The 21136-nt window shown below is 34.3% G+C and overlaps 4 protein-coding genes, 2 long non-coding RNA genes and 1 pseudogene across 6 annotated transcripts; 2 read left to right on the forward strand and 5 right to left on the reverse strand.

The window, feature by feature from the left end:
- The first annotated feature begins 1975 nt into the window (after positions 1-1975).
- Positions 1976-3684, forward strand: LOC130015004 (uncharacterized). Its single transcript, XR_008789910.1, has 3 exons — positions 1976-2275; positions 2768-3334; positions 3592-3684. It is a non-coding gene; the product is annotated as an uncharacterized LOC130015004 (long non-coding RNA).
- LOC130014701 (jasmonate-induced oxygenase 4-like) lies at positions 2400-3751 on the reverse strand. Its single transcript, XM_056104325.1, has 3 exons — positions 3579-3751; positions 3039-3366; positions 2400-2965 (listed from the first exon to the last, which is right to left on the reverse strand). Exons 1-3 carry the CDS (start codon positions 3749-3751, stop codon positions 2729-2731), a joined length of 738 nt encoding a protein of 245 aa, XP_055960300.1. The 3' UTR covers positions 2400-2728.
- A 406-nt stretch (positions 3752-4157) lies between these two features.
- LOC126654724 (uncharacterized) lies at positions 4158-6389 on the forward strand. Its single transcript, XR_007632684.2, has 2 exons — positions 4158-4246; positions 5274-6389. It is a non-coding gene; the product is annotated as an uncharacterized LOC126654724 (long non-coding RNA).
- Positions 4826-7041, reverse strand: LOC130014483 (codeine O-demethylase-like). Its single transcript, XM_050348265.2, has 4 exons — positions 6488-7041; positions 6133-6389; positions 5298-5625; positions 4826-5165 (listed from the first exon to the last, which is right to left on the reverse strand). Exons 1-4 carry the CDS (start codon positions 6650-6652, stop codon positions 4926-4928), a joined length of 990 nt encoding a protein of 329 aa, XP_050204222.1. The 5' UTR covers positions 6653-7041; the 3' UTR covers positions 4826-4925.
- Positions 7042-8004: 963 nt separating this feature from the next.
- Positions 8005-10807, reverse strand: LOC126654376 (codeine O-demethylase-like). Its single transcript, XM_050348420.2, has 4 exons — positions 10538-10807; positions 10029-10279; positions 8440-8767; positions 8005-8361 (listed from the first exon to the last, which is right to left on the reverse strand). The coding sequence occupies exons 1-4, from the start codon at positions 10694-10696 to the stop codon at positions 8122-8124; spliced, it is 978 nt and encodes a 325-aa protein (XP_050204377.1). The 5' UTR covers positions 10697-10807; the 3' UTR covers positions 8005-8121.
- Positions 10808-13134: 2327 nt separating this feature from the next.
- On the reverse strand, positions 13135-15903 carry LOC126653950 (heat shock cognate 70 kDa protein 2). The gene is made up of 2 exons (XM_050347988.2): positions 15561-15903; positions 13135-15004 (listed from the first exon to the last, which is right to left on the reverse strand). The coding sequence occupies exons 1-2, from the start codon at positions 15772-15774 to the stop codon at positions 13272-13274; spliced, it is 1947 nt and encodes a 648-aa protein (XP_050203945.1). The 5' UTR covers positions 15775-15903; the 3' UTR covers positions 13135-13271.
- A 2060-nt stretch (positions 15904-17963) lies between these two features.
- On the reverse strand, positions 17964-19857 carry LOC126654033 (2-oxoglutarate-dependent dioxygenase 11-like; annotated as a pseudogene).
- Positions 19858-21136: the final 1279 nt, after the last annotated feature.

Consider the following 21136-nt stretch of genomic DNA (forward strand, 5'->3'; position numbering starts at 1 on the left):
TTTTTTTTACATTTAAACTCTGAACTAAGAAAAAGTTCATTTGTACCCTTTTTGAGTTTAGCTTTATTACTTAAAAACCACTCATCTTGAACTTTTTTTTTCGTTTATACTATGACCTTGGAAAAAATTCATTTATACCCTCACGTATGTATTTATGTTTCACCTCTACCCTGAGGCACTAAATTAACCTCTTTTCATTAAAAAAAAGTTTAAAATAGTTTTTTATTTTTAACCTCAGCTAATTAGAGTTTAATCAGAAATGAATTTTTCTCTAAATGGAGGGCTATTTTAAACTTTTTTTTAAAATGAAAAGAGGTTAATTTAGTGCCTCGAGGTAGAGGTGAAACATAAACACATACGTCAGGGTATAAATGAATTTTTTCCTAAGTCAGGGTATAAACGAAAAAAAAGTTCAAGATGGGTGGTTTTTAAGTAATTAAGCCTTTGAGTTTTTATGTTCACCTCTATCCAAAAAGTTATATTGACTTCTTTTTATTCGTTAAAAAATTTAAAATAATTTTTTATTTTTAATCTATATTCTTACTAAACGTTAATGTTATTAATAGTATAAAAATATATTTTTCAAAAAAAAAAATTAAAAAAATAACAATAATTTTTTGAAATTATTTTTTTTACGAAAAAATAAAAAATGGAGATTGTCCATCGCAGCAGCTACTTGTTCTCCATATTTGGAGGAGCAATGGTAGCTCCACAGTGGCCGCCGGGAGGGATTGTTTTCTTTTTTATTTAATTTTTTATAAAATTTATAAATTTAATTAATTATTAGAAATTATTTGAACATTTTTAAAATTAAAGGATCTTTTTGTATTTTTTCAAAGTAGAAAAATATATGATATAACCCTTCTATTTAGTTGTTTTTAATAATTTTATCCTCAAATTAATTACATCATCAATTGTATCCTTATTCGGAGTAGAGGTGTAACATAAAAACCCAAAATAAGATACAAATTAACTTTTTCCTATGTTAGGGTATAAATGCAACAAAGTTTCAACGTGAGTGGTTTTTAAGTAATTAAACTTTTAAATCAAGATAACAAGTAAGACATAAAAAAAACCATTAAAACCATATGCTAAAAGAAGATGTCAACAACTTCAATTTGGTATATAAAATGGTGAATTTTGGTGACCGGATGGTGATGAACAAGACATTTTAAAGTGATAAGTTGTTCACGGTTAGATTAGTAAAACCATTAAAAAAAATTTTCTTAAGGGGCTGAATGTATGTTTTCCTTGGAAGAAGTTTCATATTCATCCCTTAAATTATCACTAACACAAACTTGTTAAGTGATAATTTTTTTTTTTTAAATGAATGTGATATTACAAAAGTGAAATGAATTAATCGACCCACAAGTACTATAACTTATTTATTAAATTTGTCCGTTTAGTTTTGGAGGCTGGGCACTCGGCAGGACATGAGAGCCTTTTATTTATCAATTCTTAGTTTTCCAAGAGCTTTTATTGACAGAATGAGATGTAAAAACAAGTTATTGCTGCTCGATCGTGCCTCGAACGTGGAGGAAACAAGTTGAAACTTGATTGCGGTATTGCTTCAGCGATTATCCAAGATTAATGACACCACGGCCCTTAGGATAACCTCATTTGTCAGCTCTAACTTTGTGGTGTATTCAAATAGTCAGTGGCGGACCCAGAAATATTTTATAAGGTGGGCAAAGTTGTACCAATAGTTTATACGATGAATAAAATTGGCGAAATATAAAAGTTAAGGTAGTTAATGCTTCAAATTTAAAGGCAAAAAAACTATAATATTAACCTATATTTTTTTTTTTTTGAAAATTTTAAATAATAAGGTGGTCAATTGCCCACCATAAGCTCTTCCTAGGTCCGCCCTTGCAAATAATCTCCCTGCATTTTTAGGTAACACTCTGAATTTATTCCATTTTCACAACCTCAAATGCTTCAATTTTATATTTTTCTGAGCATGGAGATCGAAACTTCTGTTATGGAACTTGTTATCTCAACAATAGTATTAACAATGTCACATAAAGTAACATGACTTGCTCACATAAAATTTGCAGGGTCGACAAGCCAGAAAGCTGCCGATGGTCTTCTGGATCGAGTAATAGAACTAATTGGTCATTCCAGTCAAGTACTTGATTTTCTGCATAAACCATGGCATAACCTTCTCTGCTTTTCTTCCGTGGGAAGCTCAAAGAATTGCTTGCTAACTGGACACACAATCCATACTGCTTGGATCAAGGTGTCCCATCCCTCGCTTGAGTGTATCCTTGTTCGGGTATGGATATCTATCTCGACTTTATTTTTGACCTTGTGGACTTTAAGGACGTGTCCTTGTTTTTGGGGGTGTGTTGTTATAAAGTAGTTAAGTTAAACTAAGGAACAATAATTGGAGCCATTGATTTGCATGGAATTTTGTTTATGTCATTAGCCAAATATGCCTAGTTTTACATTTACTGGGAGCAGAAAAGATAAAAAGAGCTATAAATAAGAGCAGAGCAGAATGCAGCAGAGACATGTTATTCAAGAACCATTACAAGAAGAGCCAGTGGCGTTCTCTGTTCGAGGTACGAAATGAAGTGATCAAAGCTGAATGCTCTTGAAGGACTTGAAGCAATTTCCTTCTGATATTTGCAAGTTACTCGGCAATATCATCAATCTGATAAGTTGGTAACTTATTGAAGATTTGACAATTTTTCCCAATGGAAAAGGATTTTTTCTTAGAAAAAAATTAGATTTTCATATCTTCAATCAGTCTCTTTCCCTGCAGGTAATATTGAAGGAAATGGCCAACATAATTTCTCACCTTCTTATAAAGTCTAGGCCTTGTCTCGTTGACCAATCCATCTAAAGGCTCGATCTCATTATCAGGATCTGGATGATAAAATACAGCTAGAGATAACCTCTCCCTTTCGGGGTTTATCACCACCCTATGTACCGGACTCTTGAACATTCCGTTGCTCATTATCTGCGTGTATCATCACAATTTGTTAGTAAATGAAAAAACAAGTGAAGTTGGATTTAGGGTAGCTAGAAAGTACCTCTACTTGATCGCCAATGTTAATGAGAAGAGCTTCAGGAATGATAGGAACTCTAAACCATTGATCATCTTTCAGAATTTGAAGGCCTTCAACTTCCGTGTCTTGAAGGACAAAAGTAATTGCCGATGAATCTGAATGCGGTTTCAGGCCTAGAACTAGATCATACCTCGAACAAGGAGGATAGAAATTAAATCTTGATCCCATTCTTGCTCCAACTCCGCATTTTTTCAGAAAACAGTGATCATCCAAGTTTAGGGACATAGCCATTGCCTTGAGGACAACCGCAGTCATCTGCTGTAAGTTTGTGGTGTACTCAGATATAATCTCCCTGCAGAGATATAGCTAACATTTAGATTTTCAATTGTAGGAACTCAACTTTTCATTTCCAGCATCCATTTTTGCACAGTAACAATAAAAATTCACTTATATTTTGCCTAGAGTTGCAATTCTGGAAACTTGTATATTCTCATAGGTCACTGCAAAGATTGCCACCAAAACAAATTTTAATTGCTTGGACTCTAAGTAACAAACTTCACTCACATAAAATTTGCAGGGTTTTGAGGCCAGAATCGGAGCTGTCGTTGGTCTTCCGGGATTAGTGAAAGAACCAATCGGTCATTCCAGTCCTGTACTTGATTTTGTGCAGAAACCATGTCACTCCCATAACCTTCTCTGCTCTCAACTTCTTTAGCATACTTCTGCTTCTCTTCCATTGGAAGCTCAAAGAATTGCTTGCTAACTGCACGCACTTCCTCCGTAAACGAGTTTGCTAACTGGAACTTTATATTTATAACCTATTTTGGAAAATTGCTGTTTTTTTTCTCAGTCTCCGCATAGCATGCTTGTTTTTTCAGCATAGTTAAAATCATTTAGCATGGGAAGTTGAGAAAACAGACCAAAAAACAGCCTAATGAGGTGAGAGCAGAATGAAGTTTATCAAGTTGTTGCGTGCTGGGAGATGCAAGAAGAGCCATATCAATTACTGCAATCTCTGCAATTGGAAGGCAAGAAATGTTTACGCCTCTGCTGACACCATCTTTATAGCAGTATATTTCTAGTGGTAATTTTCCATCGTTAGCAAGTTCTTGGACATACTTCACTGCTGATTCTGTCTTCTTGGAAGGAGACTAAGCAGCCATTCTTTCACCAGAAACTGATCGGCTATGTTCCGAGTGGATGTTAATTTATGTGATGCAGCTGGATAAGAGGTAGACATTCTGATTTTTTGTAAACTAATCAAATTATTAATTGTGGTATTCTATCTTTGTCAAAAAATAATAATTATTAATTGTGGGGTTTACATATTTTAGTAAATAACACTACATTCTTGCCTGAACTTTCAAAAAAAAAAAACTACATTCTTGTCTTATCTGCAACATGACATTGACTTTGAAGTAGAATAAGAGGACGGTCTCTATGCTATCTGGCTTAGATATAGAAACGCTGAAAAGGCGATTTGTCTTTTACGAGAATAGGTTATAAAAATAAAGTTTCCCAGCTTCAGACATGTTTCTGAAAATAAAAATGAAATGCCGAAATGTTGTTCAGTAAATTTTCGTACAACATAAACTGTATGAGTTGGCCTTGAAGGGCTCGCGGAAGTTCAAGTAAGGAATCTCTTAATGAAAATTTTGTATATTCTAATTATTAGTAATCGAAATACGACTTCATAATTGTTAAATTATAATATTAATTTTTATTCTATTTTAAAATATATATTTTAAAATTTTATAAGGATGAGGGAATAGTTAACTTGAACTAAGGAACATTTAAATTTAGCCATCGACTTGCATGGAATTTTTTTTGATTCCATTCGCCAAATAAGACATTGTTTTACATTTATTTAGATCAGAAAAGATAAAAAAAAAGCAACAGGAGCATGAAAGTCTATGTATTAATTTTCAGTGCTTCTATGAGACTCTTCCCCTGATAGTACTGCATGAAAGTAGCAAAATAATTTTTCACCTTCTTGTAATGTCTCGGCCTTGTTTCCGTAACTAACCCATCTACAGGTTCGATCTCATTTTCCGAATATGGTAAACAGAACACAGCTAGAGAAATCCTCTCTATATCCTGATTTTTCACCACCCTGTGTACTGGTGGCTTGAACAATCCATTGCTCATTATCTGTGAATATTGTTCACAATCAAAATTTGCAGTTTAAATTATTGTCAATCAAATTATGAATTGATGCCTCTGAGTGTTCTGAATGTAACAAATTTTGGTCTGGAAAAGTTTCAGCATAAGGAAGTGAATTACCTGGAGTTGATCACCAATGTTAATGAGAAGAGCGTCTGGAATAACAGGAACTCTAAACCATTGATCATCTTTAAGGAATTGCAGGCCTTCTACGTGTTTGTCCTGAAGCACAATAGTGATTGCAGATGGATCTGTGTGCGGTGCAAGACCGATAGCTAAATGATTGCTTGAAGATGGAGGGAAATAGTTGAATCTCGCCCGTAGTGTTGGTTTATCTCCATATTTATCCAAAAAGCAGTGCTCTTCCAAGTTTAGTGACATTGCCATTGCCTTAAGGACTACCTCATTTATCATCTGTAACTTTTTTGTATATTCAAGTAAAGTCTCCCTGCAGATTAGGTTCTTTCTGGGTGAGTATATTGGATCTCTTTTTTTAGGCAAAACATTATTTGATCTTTTATTTTAGTTGAGGAAAAAGATTATATGGGGTTTAAATGAGGATTACATGCTCGAAAACAGGTCTAAATTGAGAGTTTGGTATATTTGTCACAATTTGCAAAATTAACAGACCTGATCATGTGTGGACTCTGAATCGATTTGTACTAGGCTCAACCGGACATACGACTCTTGTACAAATAAGTCCGAATCTAGCCCAAACCTGATTTGACCTTATTTTTCATAAATTTGATTTATGTGAGGGCAAAGTGTTTAAACATGGAAATTGAGTTAATATATACTAGGGATCTAAATCTACTCATAAAAACTAGATTAATGCAGATTCAGATGCGGATCAGACTTGTGATTGTAACTAAGTATTCAAACCCGCCCAAATCCGTCCCAACAACAGAAACAAGTAACAATGTGTTGGTTAGTGTATCTAATTGTATCGACCTACCTGAAATTTGGAGGGCTTTGAGGCCAGAATGTGAGCTGTTGCTGGTCTTCTGAACTCAATATAAGAGTTAACCGGTGATTGCAGTTAACTATTGGTTGACCCTCATCAACAACCATGTCATCTTCACCATAACCTTCTCTGCTCTCACCAGTACCCCTCGCATACTTCTGCTTCTCTTCCATTGGAAGTGCGAAGAATTGCTTGATGACTGATTGCAATTCGTCCAAGAATGAATTCGTAATTCCATGATTTATCGACTGAAATGACCAATAAAAACATATTATACATATAAAACTTCGGAGACAAAACGCCACAGTGTATGTCTTTACGTACAACATAGCGTAAAAAAACATACAAAAAAGCAGCCAAATGAGCTGAGAGCAGAACATAGTTTATCAAGTTCTTGTCTGCAGGGAGACGGTGATGCAAGAAGAGCAAAATCAATAACGGGAGTCTCCAAAAGCGGAAGACAGCAACAGCAAGTGTCAACGCCTTCACCAACACCATCTGTAGCAGGCATTCTTCTCAGGGAGGAAATCGGATGGTTTTTTCTTAAAAGTGAGGTAGAGTAAACAGCTTGTTTTAATATACATATATGAATTTGATTGTCGACTCTTCATATTTAATGCTGTACACATGGGAAATTATTTGTTCAATTTCAATATTATGAATGATTACAATGCAATAATGATTCCAAAGTCCGTATGCGCACCACTATCATATCCTTCATTAATATCTATCTACCATATCATAATAAAGTAAGTTCAAAGACGACCACATATTTTTAAAAAGGAAAAAGACTAAAAACATGACACTAATATCTCTCTTACGTTTCTCATAAGCACTTACTCTTCTTTTAGTCTTAAAAATGACTCTAATATGTTTATCAACACACCCCCAAAAAAAGCATAATCATGCAGAAGGAAGGAGAATAAAAACTTAATTGTATTTGATATGAATCTACTTGAAATAAGCTTGAATAATCGCAACTTATTCTTCAATAAAAACAATCAACTAAGCTAGAAGAGAATTTAAGATAAGTTTAATGAAAATCTAGATTTAAAGAAGCAACAAGTTAAAGTATGAAAAGTTAAAACTAAAATGATGAAGCATACAAAATAGCATTGACTTTAGTCCTATTTATAGAAGTACTCTTGAAGTATGAAAATTGTGACGTGAAGTGGATTAGGATCGAGCTTCCTTGAATTGTGCGCGTCTATACAGATTTTCCACTTCATCTTAAGGGATAAGCTTGATGAGTTGAACCCCATTCACCTCGAGCTGATCTTTAGGATAGCCTTAACTCGACGAGCTGAGTCTTGTGTAGAGGAAAAATGGCTCAAGGACTATATGAAGCTCGAAGAAAACTTGACCATTGCTCCAGTTGATATCGAGTTGATTTAAAAACTCTTGTTTTGTGCTGCTCTTTCGCTTATTGGCTTCATCCTTGATCAAAAGCACTCACGCATGATTTATATGCAAAATTAACACTTTTCCAAATATACCATCTTAATAATATCAAGGACTAACCCAATTTTAAATCTTAAAATGTGTATACAAATTCTACTTATTAAATATTCTCATATTTAACTGTTTGCTTGTACTCAAGCAAACTAACTCCTCAATTAAAACATTTCGACTATCAAGTCCGAATAAAGACTATCTAGTATTATGTATATAATCAAACAACTCAATGTAAATTAAAACAAACAATAACTTTGAAGTGTTTTTTTTTTAGATAATTGGAGAGGGAGAGCGCTTGTGTGAGGAATTGAACCCACGACCTTAACACTTTGTGTCCAGCGCTAGCTTATACCATTTGAGCTACAGATCGTTGGTAACTTTAAAGTGTTTTGAAAAACAGGTATAAACTTAAACAAATAACAATCTAAAAATATATAAAGTTACTTATAAATACAAAACAATGTAAAGTTTTTTAAAATACATTATTGGAGGATCACTTAAGAGTTTAACCAATTAATACAAATTCTATGTATTAATTTTCAGTGCTTCCATCAGATTCTTCTCCCGGTCGAACTGCATGAAAGTAGCAAAATAATTTTTCACCTTTTTGTATTGTCTCGGCCTTGTCTCCATAACTAACCCATCTACAGGTTCGATCTCATTTTCCGAATCTGGTAAACATGACACAGCTAGAGAAATCCTCTCCATATCCCGATGTTTCACAACCCTGTGTATTGGTGCCTTGAACAATCCATTGCTCATTATCTATGAGTAATGTTCATAATTAGAAGAAGTAATTTAAATTGTTGTCAATCAAATTTTGAGTATAAAGAAGTGAATTACCTGTAGTTGATCACCAAGGTTAATGAGAAGAGCTTGAGGAATAATAGGAACTCTAAACCATTGATCATCTTTCAGAAAATGCAGGCCTTCTACATGTTTGTCCTGAAGAAGAATAGTGATTGCAGATGGATCTGTATGCGGTGCAAGACCGATAGCCAAATCATTGCTCGAAGATGGAGGATAATAGTTGTATCTCGCGCGTAGTGTTGCTTTGTCTCCATATTTATCCAAAAAACAGTGCTCATCCAAGTTAAGTGACATTGCCATTGCCTTAAAGACTACCTCAGTTATCATTTCCAACTTTTTTGTGTATTCAAATAAAGTCTCCCTGCAGATTTAGTTCATTTCTTGGTGAGTATCAAGTGATTTTAATTTAGTGCATTTGTTTTGATGTATAACCAGTTTGAAATTAATACACAATCTTATACCTAATCATGTGCTGGCCCTAGACGCCCCAACTGGCTCAACTAGACATGACTCTTGTACATAATATCCAAATTTTTCCGAACCTTAATTATTTGAGTCTTTTTTTTCATAAATTAGATTTTTGCGGACTTAGGTCAAACTTGGTCTATACAGTATTTTTTTCACTACTCTAAGTGTGGTTCGTAAATTAGATCTATGTAAGTTCGGACTGAAATTTTAGTTAGAACTATTGATCTGAATCCGCTCGTCGATACAGATTAAGGTCAACCTTATTATTAGTAAAATGATGTATATCAAAATCCGTGAAACAAGAAAGTTAATAGGAACAAGTTAGGGGTGTAAATGACCCGAGCCGAGCCGAGCTTTGCAGTGTTCATGTTCGGCTCGTTTAGCGAACAAGGTGTTTATGTTCGGTTCATGTTCAGTCGAGCTTTGAACAGAGTGTTCATGTTCGGTTCGTTTAAATTTTATAGTGTTCATGTTCGGTTCGTGTTCAGCTCGTGTTCGTTCGTTTAGCCGCTAAACGAACAAGTTCGCGAACGAGCTCGCGACCGAGTTCACGAACGAGCTCGATAAGTACTAAACGAGCTCGCTCACGAACAAGCTCGCGAACGAACTCGATAAGTACTAAACGAGCTCGTTCGTGAGCCCGCTCGTTTAGCGGATAAACGAACGAACACGAACTTTTAAACGAACAAACACGAATATGAGCTGAATAAATTAAAAACAATCTAATCGAATTCATTCACGAATATGAGTTGAATAAATTGCAAACATAATTATACAAATTAATCTAAATATGAATTAGTTCGTGAACACATAATCGAGTTTCTAAACGAGCTTGTTTGTGAAATATATACGAGCTCGTTCACGAACTTGTTTACGAACTCTTAATCGAGCTCGTTCACGAGCTTGTTCATGAACTCTTATTCGAACTGTTCGCGAACATAAACGAGCCGAACACCACTATGTTCATGTTCGGCTCGTTTATATTAACGAACACAAAATCAAGTTCGAGCTCGGTTCGTTTAGATTACGAACGAACATGAACCGAGTTCTTATCGAGCCGAACACCGAGCTGCTCGCGAACGGCTCGGTTCATTTACACCCCTAGGAACAAGTAATAATGTGCTCATTAGTATATCTAATTGTACTAGAGTTACCTAAAATTTAGAGGGATTTGAGGCCAGATTTGGAGCTGTTGTTGGTCTTCTGGACTTAATGTAAGAGTTAACCGGTAATTCCGGTAAATTTTTGCTTGACCCTCAGCAACAACAGTGTCATCTTCCCTGTAACCTTCTCCGCCGCCAATCGTACCACATTTCCACTTCTCTTCCACCGGAAGTGCGAAGAATTGCTTACCGAGTGATTGCACTTCGTCCAAGAATGGACTTGTCATTCCATGATTTATTGACTGAAATGTGGTTTAATACAATCAACTTACTGAAGTAAAGCTAATATAACATACTAATGATCTGTAACTTAAATAATATAAGCGTTAGTTGTCCCTCTCAAATTATCAAAAAAAAAAAAGCTAATATAACATAAAATATGAAAACACTAGAATACTGAATACCTTATAAAAATAGAATTTCAAAATTTAATAAACATTTAATTTTTTTTTAAAACGCAAATATGTACGTCTTTTCATACAGCAAAGCCTAAAACATACCAAAAAAAAGCCACATGAACTGAGACTGGAATAGAGTTTGTCAAGTTCTTGTCTGCAAGGAGATGGTGATGCAAGAAGAGAAAAATCGATGACCGGAGTCTCCATAAGCGGAAGACAGCAAGTGTCGACGCTTTTACCAACACCATCTTTACCGGTCATTCTTTCTCAGGGAGTAGGAATTCAATTTTTTTTAAGTGATGACAATAAGGTAGATGTAAACAACTTGTTGCTGTTCATATATAATGCTATAAACACGAAAATTTCAATCCATCTACCCCAAAATTTTCTACATCACTATAATATTCAATATTAAAATTTAGTCCAATTCAAAGTTGTTAAAATGCTAAATCACTGTAATATTATAAGAACAATTTCGTTATTCTCATCATATAGTCAAAAAAAATATTTTATTTATATAACCACGTCATAATAATACATATAAAATGTATTCAAAGTCGACCAATAATAATAATAAGGAAAAACTAGACCACTGTGTTTGAATTTTCAGAATTCTTCTATTTAAGTGCGTAAACTTTATTTTCTTCTAGAGTGATGTGATTAAACTCTTTTGAAATAATATCAAAAGCAGTGTTTTTTCCTCATTTTCCAGTGTGCCATTGTTGACTAAGCCGATACACTTGATTATTAGCAATTCCTGTGACTTAAATGTGCTTAAGTGTCAAAAATAAACTTGAATGTTAATGACAATTATAACCTCATTAACAGAATTTAAGGGATTAGGCTTTAATTTAAACAAAGAAGATAAAGTTCTTATTTTCTCTTTATCTAGAAGCTCGACATTACTACCAATTGCTTATGAACATTTCACTGTTTTTGCGTGTTGCTTGTGATGGGTCTGAGATTTCAGAACATGTTGTCTAGTGTAATATACCTTCCGTCCCAATAGAGTTGTCCGCTTTAAGAATTTTTTTTAAAAAAAAATTTTGTCCACTTTCAAAAAATAACTAATTTTTTTACTCAATTTTTCTATATTATCCCTATTTAAAATACATTAATGAGTAAATTACAAGTGGCCATATATTAAATAGGGGTATGACAAAAAAAGTAAGAAATTTTTATAAAAACCATGAACAATAGTTGTTTTTCTTAAACTATGTGATAAAGACAAATTAGAAAACTCTATTAAGACGGAGGGAATAGGATTTAAGAGTTTCTTAACTTAATTCTCTAACTCAGGTAATGATGTTAATTTTAAAAATGGTGTAGAAAACATGGCAGTATTTTACACACGTTATTTTAAACATGGTGTGGATAACATCATTACACCTGTTTTAAAAAGGGTTAATATCATAAAAATTCACTAATTTTATACGTTTTTTTTCATTTTAATCTCGCAATTTAATTTTTTTTCATTTTCATGCACAAACTACCATTTTTTCTCAAATTCATGCACTATGCTGAGGTGTTCATTGGTGTAATTCGCTGAGGTGGAGGTCATTTTACATCAATAAATGAGTGCCACCTCAACACCGTGCATGAATTTGAGAAAAAATGGTAGTACGTGCATAAAAATTTAAACTATATAATTAAAATGAAAAACGTGTAAAGTTCGTGATTTTTTTTGGCATTAACCCTTTTAAAAGTAACATTATGTAGATAACATCGTTGCTAAAACAAATGGAAGTTGATAATTAGCATTACGCTAAAATTTATAATTTAATTTGATAATTAGCATTATGCTAAAATTTATAATTTAATTACAATCAAATTTTCTAATTTCAATAAAATATCTTAATAACACCCATCATGACTTAGTAAAATTTGTTAATTTTGTCTAGATATGTCCGTCTTACTTTCAATTGTATCCGACTTCATTGGTTGAACTCTATTCTACTCGAAAAAATTTAAAAAATTCTTATGAATGATTTTTTTAACTTTTTCCCACTCAAAAATATCAAAAATGAATAACTTATTTGAATTTTTTTTTAAAATGAAAAATAGATCAATTTAACACTTGTGATACAACTGAAAATAAAAGGTATGGACTTAAACAAAATTAACAATTTTATATAATTAAAAAGTGAGCATTTTTAAAATATTTTACCTTTAATTTATGATTTATTTATAAATTTAAATTTGTTGCAATTACTTTTCAGTTTGAAGTAAAATGAGCTAGATGCACTACATTATAGACACATCAATACCCTTATCCAATTTTCATATACAATCCAGTCAAAACTCTATATGGAAAATAAAAAAAATTCAACTGTCTACCTATCATTGATAGCTAGGTAAATTTCAAAATAATTTATTCAGTGTCATGGTTTGACGAGTCTAGTAATTTTAATTGGAATTTTGAACGGTCGAAATTTTAAACAATGTACTATCGGTGTTTTCGCAACACCGATTTTTCGATTAAAAGAAGTCTCATGTGGGCTATTCAAGCGTCCAATCTTTTATCAAAACATCATTCGCGGTTACTCTAATTGTCTCCAACATAGGTTTTGACATTTTTGTATAACCTGCCATATTGAACATTTCATACAGCCACTCAATTATTGGCTATCCTGTAATGGAGCAAATATGGAAAATACAAAGGAACTAAACAGAACAAAAATATGAAAGAAAAATAAGCATGCTGGAAAAACATTTCCATTAATTACTAATTCCAAAAAAATTGTTTAAAAGGAGTGCTAGGGGATGAAACGGAAACAGAGAAATTATAAAGCTCATGGCCAACATGGCAAAAAAAGGGAACCATTAAATAGGCACCTTAGTCGACTTCCTCAATCTTAGGGCCAGCACCACCGCTAGCTGGAGGAGCATCGTCATCCATGCCACCTCCCATGTCGGGACCGCCGGCACCTTGGTACATCTTGGCAATGATGGGGTTGCAAAGGCTCTCCAGTTCTTTCATTTTGTCCTCAAACTCATCTGCCTCGGCAAGCTGGTTGCCGTCTAGCCATTGAATGGCTCCATCAATTGCATCCTCAATCTTCTTCTTGTCAGCAGCGTCCAACTTAGAACTGATCTTCTCATCCTTGATGGTGTTCCTCATGTTATAAGAGTAGTTCTCCAAGGCATTCTTGGCTTCAACCTTCTTCTTGTGCTCCTCATCCTCAGATTTGTACTTCTCCGCCTCTTGAACCATCTTTTCAATGTCTTCCTTGGACAATCTACCCTTGTCATTTGTGATGGTGATCTTGTTTTTCTGTCCGGTGGTTTTGTCCTCTGCTGAGACATTCAGGATACCGTTTGCATCAATGTCAAAACAGACGGTAATCTGAGGTACACCCCTTGGTGCTGGAGGAATGCCAGATAGCTCAAATTTTCCGAGCAAGTTGTTATCCCTCGTTCTTGTTCTCTCGCCCTCAAAAACCTGGATAAGAACACCCGGCTGGTTATCAGAGTAGGTGGAGAACACCTGCTCCTTCTTTGTGGGGATAGTGGTGTTTCTTGGTATCAAAACAGTCATAACACCACCAGCAGTTTCCAGACCAAGTGACAAGGGGGTAACATCCAATAGAAGCAAATCTTGCACTTTCTCATTACCTTCACCACTCAAAATAGCAGCCTGGACAGCAGCACCATAGGCAACAGCTTCGTCAGGGTTGATACTCTTGCAAAGTTCCTTCCCGTTGAAGAAATCTTGCAATAGCTGTTGAACCTTGGGAATTCTAGTAGAGCCACCAACAAGAACAACATCATGAATAGTACTCTTATCCATCTTAGCATCCCTCAAACACTTTTCAACAGGTTCCATACACTTCCTGAAAAGATCCATGTTCAACTCTTCAAATCTAGCACGGGTAATAGTCGAGTAAAAATCAATACCCTCATACAAAGAATCAATCTCAATGGTAGTTTGAGCAGTTGATGAAAGAGTTCTCTTTGCTCTTTCACAAGAAGTCCTCAATCTTCTGAGAGCTCTAGGGTTTCCAGAGATATCTTTTTTGTTCTTCCTCTTAAACTCTTGAACAAAATGATTCACCATTCTATTATCAAAATCCTCACCTCCAAGATGAGTATCACCAGCAGTAGCCTTAACCTCAAAAATACCCTCTTCAATAGTAAGAAGAGAAACATCGAAAGTACCACCACCCAGGTCAAAGATCAAGACATTCTTTTCCCCAACACTGGTAGCTTTCTTATCAAGACCATAAGCAATAGCAGCAGCAGTGGGCTCGTTAATAATACGCATAACATTAAGACCAGCAATAACACCGGCATCCTTGGTTGCCTGCCTCTGAGAGTCGTTAAAGTAGGCAGGGACAGTAACCACTGCATTCTTAATGGTGGTACCGAGGAAAGCCTCAGCAATCTCACGCATCTTAATGAGCACCATTGAAGAAATCTCTTCGGCAGCAAACTGCTTATCTTCACCTTTGTAGTTGACAACAATCATAGGCTTATCAGCGGGTCCTGGAATAAGCTTGAAAGGCCATAGCTTGATGTCACTCTGAACTGAAGCATCAGAGAATCTCCTACCAATCAACCTCTTTGCATCTGCATAACATAATCCAGAAACAGATCAATAACACAAGGCAAGAACAAATATAATATCACTCTTTTCAATTGATATTGTTATATTTACACATCAAACAATTGACCAAATCTATGCTTAATTCAATGTTAAATTAAGTTTGTAATTACAAAAAGAGTGTTGCATTCAATTGAAAATACAAAACCAATAAGTAAAAAATATATTGAAAATTAAAAATATCAAAGCAAGATAAACAGATAAACAATTGATGCAGTTGTGTAGACCCATATTTGATTCAAACTGAATTAAATGTCATAACAGAGAAACAGTTTAACATCCGATTGAAGCTAACATCAAGGTTCGAATTTCATCAGCATTTATTCAATCATTGAAATTAAAACAAATTTATAATTAGGGCCATGTATCAAAATCAAAGCTAGTACAAAACAAGCGAGCTCAAAAAAACACGAGTAATATAAAAAATTAAAATGGAAGCAGATCAGACCTACAGATAATATAACAGATATCACATCTAAACCGTTAATAATCAAGTCAATTAAGAATAACGGAGGTACTAACCGAAGACGGTGTTGATTGGGTTCATGGCGACTTGATTCTTAGCAGCGTCACCGATTAAACGCTCGGTGTCAGTGAAACCAACATAAGACGGCGTCGTTCTGTTTCCCTGATCGTTAGCTATGATTTCCACTCTGTCATGTTGCCATACTCCGACGCATGAGTATGTCGTGCCGAGATCTATTCCGATGGCAGGTCCCTCTCCTTTTCCGGCCATGATTATGTAATAACAAGCTAAAACGCCGCTGTTTTAAAAGAATGCGGCTGAGACTATTACGTATTATACAATGATACAAAAGAAAAGCAGTGTTTAGGGTTTTCTGTGGCAAAGCTGATATATTTATACAGAGAAACAGTTTTTAGGGTTTCCCTTGACTGATTGGTTCTTGGGTTTGCTATTCTAGAACGTTCGAAATGAATCTGGATCGTTTATTTTGAATTTCGAATTTGATTGAAGCGCTAGGATTTGGTTTTGGGTGTTTACACTTTAGACGCGTGCTTTCTGAAAATGGGAGTTTCCTTGTGGTTAGGGCAATGCAGAACCGAACCGAGTAATAAAACGATATCGTTTTCTTATCCATGTTCGAAAACGTTGTACCAAAAGAACCCCGCAAAACTCATTCCGGGACCCCTATATTTTACCACCTTCGTTCAGAAAACCCTTGCCACAAACTTGTTCGTACTAAGGTCCTTCTATTTAGGGTTAATGACACTTTTGACTACAATTTGTTAATTATTTCTCATTTTAGCCCCTCTTTTTTGAAATTTTTTATTTTGTGCTTTATAACTTGCAGAACAGTTCCGCGAGCTATGCAACTCGCGGAACAGTTCCGCGAGCTACCCTACGTGGCTCCAAGCTGCCCAGTCAGCGAGAAGCCATATAGACAAAATAACGAATAAAGAATCACTTTCACCCCTTAACTTGTGTCAAAGTATCAAAAAAGTCCAAAACTGGAAAATATGATCACTTATACCTTGAACTTGTGTATTTTTGGTCAAAAATCCCCCTCCCCACTCTCACCTCAGAGAGTGAGGTACACTCTCCGGTTTTGGATAGTGATTTTGTTGGCAAAGTGGTTTTTGATAGTAAAAGGTTTAAAATGATCCTAATTTTTTTTAATTTTTTTTAACACATTATAATAAAAAAAAGAACAATTTAATCATTTTATTTTTATAACTATATATATTAAATTAATATTAATTTAAAAATTGAAGGACTTTTTTGTATTATTTTTTTAAATTTTTAGGTTTCAGGCGAGGAGGAGGAGCCTCCTCGCCTGAGACGAGGAGCTGCTGTCCGGTGAGGAGCAGCAGCTCCTCGGTTCCGAGGGACAACGAGGAGCATCTGCTCCTCGCAAAAATGAGGAGCAATGCTCCTCGTAAAGAACAGACCCAGCTGGATCTGTTCTTCATTAAGAAAAAAAAATTCTTTTTTAATGGAAGAAAGACCCAGCACTGGGTCTCTTCTTCCATTAAAGGAAGAATAATATCTTCTTAGTATTTTATAATAATATATTATTTATAATCAATTATTTTAATAGGTTATATTTAGTTTATATGCTTTCTTATGCATTATTAAAGAGTATATGTATGTATATTAAAAAATAAATAAAGACAACAAGTATGTCTTGCCTTGTCTGTTAGGCACATAGAAAAAGAGTGAGAGGCTATGGGTTCGAATCCCACAAGGAACAAAATTATATTTTATTAATTCTTTTAAAATCTCACCACTATAATTGACCGCCGTTGACCGGACGTTGATTGCAGCTGACCGAGCGCCCGGGCCAGAATTTGGCCGGTAGTCGGTCGCGGTTGGTTAGTTGGTCTAATCAAACCTACATTTGGCCCGTGTTAACATTTTATTGACTCAAATATGAGATGTTGAAAAATAATGAGAATAATATTGTCTCAATTTCTTTTTATTTTGGTTTATGAGAAATTATGGAAAACTTTTTTTTTTGGAGATTTTTGCTAAAATTAAAATGGTGAGGAAAAAATACAACATCATAGCACTTTTGGAGAATTTGTGTAAAGAACCCAAACCTTAACAGACTGTGGAAGTATATATTTTGTGTCCTTATACTTGTTACCAACATACGTTTTAATCCCCCAGCTTATTCTATTTTATAAAAATAAGTATTAGAAGCAGGGAATATTACAGCGTGTGGGTGTTAATACAGTATTATATTTTTAGCTAATAGATTTGATCTCCATTTCTTCAGCAGCACACGTTATAAGGTTAGTGCGAGTTGGCCTATGATCACATGAACAATAAAATCTTTATTTTAGGCCAAAGTAATTTCCAGATAGATAGTGAAATTCATCTTTTTTCATTTGCCCATCGAGCTAACGGACTGTTATTTGGTTTTCAATAATGGAAATTGTATTTTTCTAGCTAGCTCAGCGTTAAAAAGAGTTGAATAATTACTTTTGAGTTTTGAACACCAAAAATCTGATACACTGGTCGACCCATATATTTCATTAAATAATTTAAATCTGTTATAAAGTTGGCAGTTGTCCATCATATGCTCCGCTTAGGTAACGCCCATGAGCATAAATAGAAGAGTGTTTATCCCATGCAACCGTTGCGCCACGTCATTTTTACATCAAGCCAATGAGCATTTGCGATAGGGAATCTTTTAATTATTACTTATTTTTTTTATCATTCAATTTTCCACATGGCTAACGCATAATTGGTTTGTTGCACAAATGACATGGCGCAACGGTTGTGTGCAATAATTTTTCTAAATAGAAAACAGTAGCTAGTTAAATTTTGATTGCTTCTATCAATCTCTTTCCCTGCTGGTAATACTGAACGTAACTAGCAAAATAATTTTTCAACATTTTGTATTGTTTCGGCCTTGTCTCGTCGACTAGTTCATCTACAGGTTCGATATCATTATCCGCATCTGCATAATAGAATACTGCCAGAGACCACCTCTCTCTTTCTGGGTTTAACACCACCCTATGTATTGTGCTCTTGAACAATCCATTGCTCATTATCTGTGTGCATTATGCAGAGTCAGTTTCACAGAACCGGAAACGCCTAATTCCGAAAATGACATACTTTACTGGATCAATAAGTTATAAATATAGAGGAATTTCAGGAGTGTTCTCATGAAACGAAAACGGAACACCAAAATGTAGAATTCCAGAAGTTTCCATGGAACATAGAAGTCTATTAAGAAAATTACCTCTGCTTGATCACCAATGTTAATGAGAAGAGTTTCAGGAACGATGGGAACTCTAAACCATTGATCATCTTTCAGAATTTGAAGGCCTTCAACCTCTGTGTCTTGAAGGACAAAAGTGATTGCTGATAATGTGGTTTCATGCCGAGAACTCGATTATACCTTGAACACGGAGGATATAAATTAAATCTTGATCCCATTCTTGCTCCAATTCCGCATTTTTTCAAAAAGCATTGTTCATCCAAGTTTAAGGACATTGCCATTGCCTTCAGTACAGCCTCAGTCATCTGCTGTAACTTTGTGGTATATTCAGATATAACCTCTCTGCAGATTCAGGTTACATTTCAGATATTCAATATTAAGAAATTAAATTAAGAAATGAACAAGGTTGACTCTGACCCACATAAAATTTGCAGGGTTTTGAGGCCAGAATCGGAGCTGTCGCTGGTCTTCCGGAATTAGCGAAAGAACTAATCGGTCATTCCAGTCTTGAACTTGATTTTGTGCAAAAACCATGTCATGCCCATATCCTTCTCTGCTCTCAACATCTTTAGCATACTTCTGCTTCTCTTCCATTGGAAGCGCAAAGAATCGCTTGCTTGCGGAACGCACTTCCTCAATAAAGGAGTTTGTCATTCCGTGATTTATTGCCTGTACGTAAATTATGAACTAACACTTACCTTCTCAACAGCATATATACTTACTACATTTGTTGCACGGACTACTTAAAATTTCAACCGGATGAAGTTAATTTATTTAGCATAGAAAGTTGAAAAACATACCATGAAGCAGCCTAATGAGGTGAAAGCAGAATGAAGTTTATCAAGTTCTGGTCTACTTGGAGACGGAGATGCAAGAAGAGCCATATCAATTGTTGTAATATCTGCAATTGGAACGCGAGGTGTGTCTAAGCCTCTGCTGACACCATCTTTATAGCAGTATATATCTGGCGGTTCTTTCCCGTTGGTGGCAAATTGTTGGACATACTTCACTGCTGGTTCCGTCTTCTTGGCCGGAGAAGAAGAAGCCATTCTTTCACCAGAAGCCATGGTAAAGTAATTATGTGGAGCTGATTGATTATGGCTATATGCCTATGCTCCAAGTGGATGTTATATATAATCAATGTGATTTTATCTGCCTTTATTGACTATGATTATTTGACTCATGCTTTCCACAATTATTGTATTTTTTCAATGTTATTATTTTATTTTATTATTTTTATTTTTTAAAATTATTTGTTAACATCTAAATATATTTATATATAACGATTTTATTATTATTATTATTATTTTGTGTACACTATAACAGTATTAAGACAAATATAATTATGTTTATTTTAAAAAATAATGAATTAACAGACATACAAATTACACCTCACCTCCTTCCTTATCATCAAATTACACCTCATTCTATCTTGTTAAAGAACTTAAATGATCCCTTTTTGTTTAACTGCAATAATGTGAGTTCTTTTTAATTATATACGGATTTTAAATCTAATACATGTGTCAATCATGTACCAATAAAAAATAATTATTTTTTATACTATAAAATTGATAACAAGATAATTTAAGAGCTATTAATTATCAAATTATGTCAAGAATTAACTTTTAAAACCTATTAATTCAATAATAAGAATATTAAAAATTAGGCATCAAACGTTTGTTGATTTAAAAAAATACCGAAATTTGGAAAATAAACAATCACGTCTCAAAATAATCAAAACTGATGTTCAACAATTTGTAAATAAGATCTATAAACTTGAAAACTAATTTCTTAATTTTCATTACATGGTGATTTCTTACTCAAATCTTATTTACTTATGGAAAGACAACATTCAAAATCTCCATTGTTTTAATTATGAAAATAACCGCCGCCATTTCCTGAACAAAATCAAGATTTGAAACAAAACCGCCGTACATTTTATTTGTTTACACCAAAAATTCTTATCTAATATGTTTGGGAAATAAGTATTGTTGGGAAAGTCATTGCATCACATAAACACCATAACTGGTTTGTCAATCTGTACGTCTTTTTTGCAACTTTTCCCTCAATTGCAATCGTTTGAATTAGTTTTTTGTGGGTGAACCAATTTTTCTGGACACTTCAATTTAGAAATTTTGTTAGTGGTGCACAGTGACCAAGTAAGTTTTTTTTATTCCTTTTCACTTTTTCGATAGTATGGATCCGGCCGTTGCAAATTCGGAAAAAGAGGTAATTTGTTTATTTCTTTTCTTGTTTTTCAGTTGCTGTTTATAATCTGTTTGTGGTGAATACATGATAACTGATGGTGTTGCAGTTTTTAAGTCTATTATAGAAACTTCTCACCATTGTTATATGAAATTACAGAAACTTCTCACCATCGTTAATCATTACAACAATATCTCCATG

This window comes from Mercurialis annua, linkage group LG1-X (assembly GCF_937616625.2).
Source record: "Mercurialis annua linkage group LG1-X, ddMerAnnu1.2, whole genome shotgun sequence".
NCBI lineage: Eukaryota > Viridiplantae > Streptophyta > Magnoliopsida > Malpighiales > Euphorbiaceae > Mercurialis > Mercurialis annua.